Source organism: Sinocyclocheilus rhinocerous, unplaced genomic scaffold (genome assembly GCF_001515625.1).
Source record: "Sinocyclocheilus rhinocerous isolate Xijiao unplaced genomic scaffold, SAMN03320098_v1.1 scaffold798, whole genome shotgun sequence".
NCBI lineage: Eukaryota > Metazoa > Chordata > Actinopteri > Cypriniformes > Cyprinidae > Sinocyclocheilus > Sinocyclocheilus rhinocerous.
The window spans coordinates 372411-378905 of record NW_015635037.1 but is presented as its reverse complement, the minus strand read 5'-3'; the positions used below and the strand labels follow the sequence as shown (position 1 = coordinate 378905).

General features: G+C 38.2%; 2 protein-coding genes across 2 annotated transcripts in view; one reads left to right on the top strand and one right to left on the bottom strand.

Annotated features, from left to right (window-relative positions):
• The window catches only part of LOC107746270 (importin subunit alpha-4), a 24568-nt gene extending 21158 nt beyond the window's left edge, over positions 1–3410 (bottom strand). Inside the window, exon 1 of the mRNA XM_016560402.1 lies at positions 3315–3410. Coding sequence (XP_016415888.1) covers positions 3315–3383 — 69 coding nt within the window. The 5' untranslated portion in view covers positions 3384–3410. The remainder of the gene's footprint in view (positions 1–3314) is intronic.
• Positions 3411–5459: 2049 nt separating this feature from the next.
• Positions 5460–6495, top strand: part of LOC107746301 (emopamil-binding protein-like) — a 2183-nt gene continuing 1147 nt past the window's right edge. Inside the window, 2 exon segments of the mRNA XM_016560444.1 lie at positions 5460–5680; positions 5764–5833. Of these exon segments, the coding sequence (XP_016415930.1) occupies positions 5501–5680; positions 5764–5833 (250 nt within the window). The 5' untranslated portion in view covers positions 5460–5500.

Genomic DNA, 6495 nt, shown 5'->3' with positions numbered 1-6495 from the left:
ACAGATTATATATATATATATATATATATATATATATGTGTGTGTGTGTGTGTCGATAATACAGCATACCGCGCTATTGAGTCACTCAAAATTACCGCAAGGGAAATTCCCTCACCGCGACAGCCCTAGTAAAGACATTAAATTAACAGCTTGAAAACAATAAGTTGCATAAACAATAACTATAGAGGACCATTTTTCTAAATATATGCACTATATTCCATATTCATTACACTAATTTAACCTACTAGTCATGTCTTAATGTTTGTTTGAACAATGGACTGGAGTAGAAACAATTGCATCACTAGGCTAAATATAAAAATTGCCTTGTGCAAAAATGTTTGCATACAACAAGTGTTAATTATTTATAAAAAATAAATAGCAATGGAATTTAATAGTTTGGACTCTTTTGTAAATGTAAAACTTTAATATCACAATAACGTACCAACTGACAGGGTTCTCTGTATAGTTTACATCTTTAATTGAGAGATTTTTTCCTTAAAAGAATTTACATGTACAGCATCGAAAATATATCTAAATGAATTAACAATGAACCGATTGAATTAAGAGCTCATGAATGCAAATCAAATTGTGAAATCGGTCAACACTCAGCCCTTATAATCCAATAAAAAAGTTTTTTTTGAATATTGTGCATTAATGTGCAAATTTGAACATGAACACTTTGATCTTTGTATGAAGAGAATGTGTGATATGGCAGACTAATCAAACATCTTTGTTTCTTTTTCCACAGCCACTTAGCAAATGCAAAACGCAGAAGCACTTGTTACTCTTTTGGTTAGCCACGATTACATCCTTGTTATGGGCTAAATCTAGCAGCTAATGAGTCAAAGTATCCCACAGTTCCACAGTCCGTTGCTGGCCACATCAAATAGGTCAGCTGAGCCACTGTGCATGAGCCCTTCGCTCTTATAGGAACACAAGATGAGAAATCTGAATCTGGTTTGCAAATTCCGGGAATAGCTGCTGAAGGGCGACAGCTTTGCCGGCCTCATCCAAAGCCATGTGTCTGACGGCTGAGTCACACCAGCACCCTACAGTCGCAGTCAATTCACACTGTTAATCTTGAAGGAGGCCTCTGGGGTTACTCTCATGAGCCCACGGCAGATTATGATAATGATGTCTAGTATCAACAGGGTATAAGAGTAAATGAGTTCATTATAAATGTGATCGCAGCACCTTAACTTTTATACTACTCATTTGAAAGTGACTCTGAATGCTCATTACGGTGGTCCTTGGGTTAGAGATGGCGTTAGATGAGATAGCTGCTATGTTTCAACTTAACTGCCTGCGTTTGGTTAAAGATATCAATTCAATTTTATTTGTAGTGTCCTTTTCACAATACACATTTTTTTCAAAGCAGCAAGAGAAAATCATGATGTTTAATATTTTAATGCCTTATAGTCAAACTTGGCAGATTAGAAAAGGGCAATAATACATGATTTGTGTGATATAAACAATCAAGCAGTTGAGATTTACTATATAGTATATTGTTTTACGCAAATATGTATGCAGTTAAAGTTGGACGTACTAGCCTATATATCCAACTTTATATATAGAGCTGGGTGATAATATAGTTAAATATTCAAAGACATAAACAATCGAGCAGTTGATATTTGCTATATATTTAGTTTTACGTTAGTGTACTTCATGTACATATACTTATAATATGCTATTATATATATTATATACTTATATAACCAACTTAATATATAGAGCTGTGCAATAATATAGTTTACATTTTGCCAATCAAGCAGTTGACATTCGCCATTTAGTGCTTTACATGACTGTACTTTATGTAAAGACAAAGTTGGATGTATTATATATATAACTGTAAATATAATACTGGCCGATAATATAGTTTACATTTTGTGACGATATAAACAATCAAGCAGGCAAAATTTGCTATATAGATTATTTCACTTTATGCGAGTATGTACGTGGATAAATCTGGATATAATATTTATCCAACTTTATATACAGGGAATATAATAAAGAGATTTGCTATATAGTAGCCTATATATTGATTACATGAGTGTATGTGGATAAAGTTTTATATACTTATAGTAGTTGTAGGTTGGAGTCATTCATTTATGTTGAATTATGAAACTTGAGGATTATAAATTTGGTGTAGACACAAGTCTATTTTTTGTGATGTCTATCACTGCCATGGTAAGTGATGAATATAAATGACCTGGTTTAAAATTTCAATATCACATCACCCAGCCCTGAGGAGCTAACCGAAAGGCATGTCATAAAACTTAAACATAACAGTATAAAAATTAGATTATATCTTTAGTCGCCTAGTGTTCAAGCCAACAGTGGCAACAAAAAAAACCTCCACTGCTGCATTATATAAGCTACCATTTTACTGCACAACCTGGCTTGCTAGTATTTCTAGGTCGCCTTGTTACAGCCTACACTGGGGTATGCAGTCAGGAGCACGACCGTCTGGAGGTCTCCCTTCCAGTTTGTAGGCAATAAAATCAAGTTTATTTAGCTCTGGTGTATCTACAGGTGATGTCTAGATGCTAACTGCCACACCAAAGGGCAATCTGACTGAAGAGGAAAAGATGTGAAGCAGCTGTCTTTTCACAATGACATCTTTATTAAAACACCACAACCCGCTCTAATCAATGAACACGTCTACTAAAATCAACTACAACAGGCTTGTCAACCTGGCGTGACTAAACAAGCAATAAAGAGGTCAGATGTTGAGGTATGACTGGTTACTAGTTCAGTTCTGGAGAGATTGCTAAAGCCGGTGTTAACACACCTGTCTCTGTCGCATATATCTGGTTCGCAAGTTATATTTCCCATTATGTGATCATGTTTAGGGTGTTTATCTTCTATACATGAATGTTAAAAGTATGGGTACGAAAAAACACGAATAAACGGGCTGCTGGACGATTAATCTGCCCCCTGCTAACCAGTTAGCCGTTAGCACACATGCTAACACGATAAATCTGCATGTTTTGGCTCAGCGTAATTTAAAATGAAAAATGAACTGCTTAACCACTAAACCGGTCTAATAAACAAACCCGTCTTGATGTCACACGACTAAATAATGCGCTATACCAACTCAAGCCAGTGTATAAGCCGCGAAGAGCTGGTGTATATTGAAGGCAAATGTGTTTAAAGAGGCCTCTATCTAGGCCGCGCCCGCTCCGCATGATGCTCTTGCTGGATCCACAAACACCCGCTCCGATCCGACACCATAAAACCAGAACCACAGAGACTCAGGAGGAGGAAACTGAACTGAAATAAAACCCAGAGTCCAAGGTCTCTGGTGGACTTACCTCCACATCTCGCCCCTTGTTTTTAAAGCTCTTAATGCGATGGTTTTCCAAGCCGGCGTTCTCGGCCATGGCTCTGTGTGTATGTGTGTGTCTGTAGTACCGACCGACGGGCGGAGAGGGGGGTGTAGCGCTGTCCGATTCGTAATTGAATCGTTCATCTGAGTCGGATCTTTTAATGAACCGGTTCACAAGTCACGACTCAATGAACCTTAATTTTCGTAAATATGTGAGGTGCCCTTGAGCAAGGCACCGAACCCCCAATTGCTCCCCGGGCGCCGTAGCAAAACATGGCTGCCCACTGCTCCGAGTGTGTGTTCACGGTGTGTGTGTGCTCACTGCTGTGTGTGTGCACTTTGGATGGGATAAATGCAGAGCACTAATTCCGAGTATGGGTCACCATACTTGGCCACATGTCACTTCACTTCATGTCACTTCACAATTCTGACATTTTTCCACAGAATTCGGCAATTGTGAGTTATAAAGTCAGAATTGTGAGATATAAACTCGTCAATTCTGACTTTTTTTTTTTTTTTTTTTTACAGAATTGCACGTTTATATCTAGAAATGTTGACTTTTTTTCAGAATTGCAATTCTCTTAATTCTGACTTTATAAAATGCAATTGCAAGTTATTAGCCTAAGTCAGAATTGTGAAACTCGCAATTCTGAGAACATTGTTTTTTTTCCCACCTCAAAATTGGAATTTACAACTCGCAATTTCAAGTTTATATCTCATAATTCTGAGGGGGGAAAAGTCAGAATTGCGAGATATAAACTCGCAATTCCGAGAAAAAAAGTCAGAAGCCAGAAGTGTAATCACCGCAATTAACTTTTTATTTATTTATTTTATTCAGTGGCGGAAACGGGCTTCCATATAGGAAATGTTTAGGCTATGTCCTGATTGTATGTTTTATCAACACGCATACGAACGTTTTATTTATTTATTTTATGTTATTTTTATTAAAACACACAAAAATCAGCCAAGTGAATTTTAGTTTTAATTATTGTATATGCAAATCATACTTCTAAATCACTTTATGCACTTTTGAGCTGAATCAAATATGCAACAAATTGAACGGGATACGTGAAATTGCTTATTAACACGTCTGAATAAAAATCAGTGATAACATATGCATTTACGTATTGATTTATTTTAACTTTTTCAGAAAAGTAATATGTCAACGAGTTTAAGAAAATTTGCTGGATCGTTTTTTTGGACTGGTTCATTTTGGGAAAGGTCCGAATCGCGGAAATGAGTCGGACTTCCCAGCGCTAGGGGGGGGGGAGTAGGCCTAGATGATGGTGTATGTGCGTAGAACAGGGGTAGTGCGGAGCAGATGGGACACAGACTCCTGTATGGTAACTGTAATATTATCTTTTTGACAATTAAATGGTCTTATGGATGCATACTACAGTTTTACGACATTTTATAATGGGTTTCTAGGTAAAAGATCATGATAAAAGGTGCAGTGATTCTGCAGTGAAACATTATTGGAGTTAAGGCGAGGTGTTTCATTGGACCCGTTCTGTAGATTTGCGTCATTGTGCGTAGACTACAGATTGCGCAAGTTTGCACAGCTGACAGGATACGTACAACAGTAACGTACGTAAAGATACGTCACCGCGCAGTACAGTGCGCTCTAGACAGTTCGTTCGGTGAGATGACAGTAAAAACATAAAACAAATTGCCGCCAAAACGTACTCTGCTCTGTGACGTGAACGGATGAAGTGGAGAGAGAGTTCTGCACGAGTACGTTTATCATGAAAGCATATATATCCCCACTTTATTAGTATTTAAATAGTATATATTTACGTTTAACTTTATTCTTGAACAGATGGCGCTGTATTAAGCAGTAACGTTATATAAAAAGTGTGTCTGTTGCTCATGAAAACGTTTCTGAAACGTCTGTGTATTTGACAAATATTGCATTTAATTCACTTCATCTGTGATAGAGTATGCAAACACCGCGCGAGCGTCACTAACGGGAGCAGAAAGTGTCCGGCTTGACGGCTCCATTTTCAACTCCGCCCCCGACTGCAAGCGGCTACTCTCGTTGACTGCCGTCTGCTACAGGTCGAGCGCACCTAGTGGCTGCAAAGCGCCACCATTAGAACGATGGGCGGGGCCTGGATATGTCATTCAACCATTGAGATAGAGTAAAGAACTACTGCAAACGTGCACTAAATAATGGCAGAAGGCGAAGAACCTGCACTTTTCACTAAAGTAACGGTTTATTCTCTACTCGCGTGTGTGGCTCAGTTTGCTGTCGGGTTTGTTTTTGCGCAAAAATGGGGGAATAAATGTTCAGCTGTTGATCGATGGGTCCTCGTGTGGTTGTTTTACGACGCAATTGTTCATTTTACTCTGGTAGGTACAAAGGTGCATGCAGGAACGTTCACTTTTGACCTGTTTGTAATTGTCTGCTCATCTCTGGCTGCTTGACCGCGCAGGAGGGACCCTTCGTCTACATGTCACTTGTTGGAAATGTGGCAGCTTCTGACGGTCTATTGGCAGAGCTATGTGAGTATACTGTGTTACAACCTTACAACACACACAGTCAAATGTAAAGTGATTTTTTTTGCACTAATGAAATGAGCTAATTTGGTTAGAAGAAAAAGCCTGATAGAGTAGGATGACATCTAGTGGTGTTTGTTGGTATGATGCACAAAGTTCAAAGGCCATTCACTGAACATTGAGTATTCTATATAATCAAAATACAATAGTAACAATAAAGGAGTAGTTCAGGCTAGATATAAATTAGCATTATTTATGCTATTTTTGCTCCAAAAAGAGTGGGATCTGTCTTCTGAAGAATGTCTGTCTTCTGAAGCAATGTATGTGTATCTTCAGTACAGTAAATTAAAGCTGCAGTCCGTAACTTTTTTTGGTTAAAAATTATCCAAAATCAATATTTGAGCAAGTGCATAACCATACAGTGTTCAAAACTATCGCCTTACTTTAGCCCGATTCACAACGGTTATCTTATAATAATGTTTTCTAATTTGAGTGGTACGGGTAGGTTTTCGCGGGAAATTCGAGCATGGCACTGCGTCATTACGTCACGTCTGTAAACATAAAGAAGTTGTCCCGGCTACTAGGCTATCGCATGTGAGGATCCTGCAGGTGGCCGATCGTTTATAGCCTTTTCTAACAGCAGCTGGAATAATTAAATGTCAAAAAAT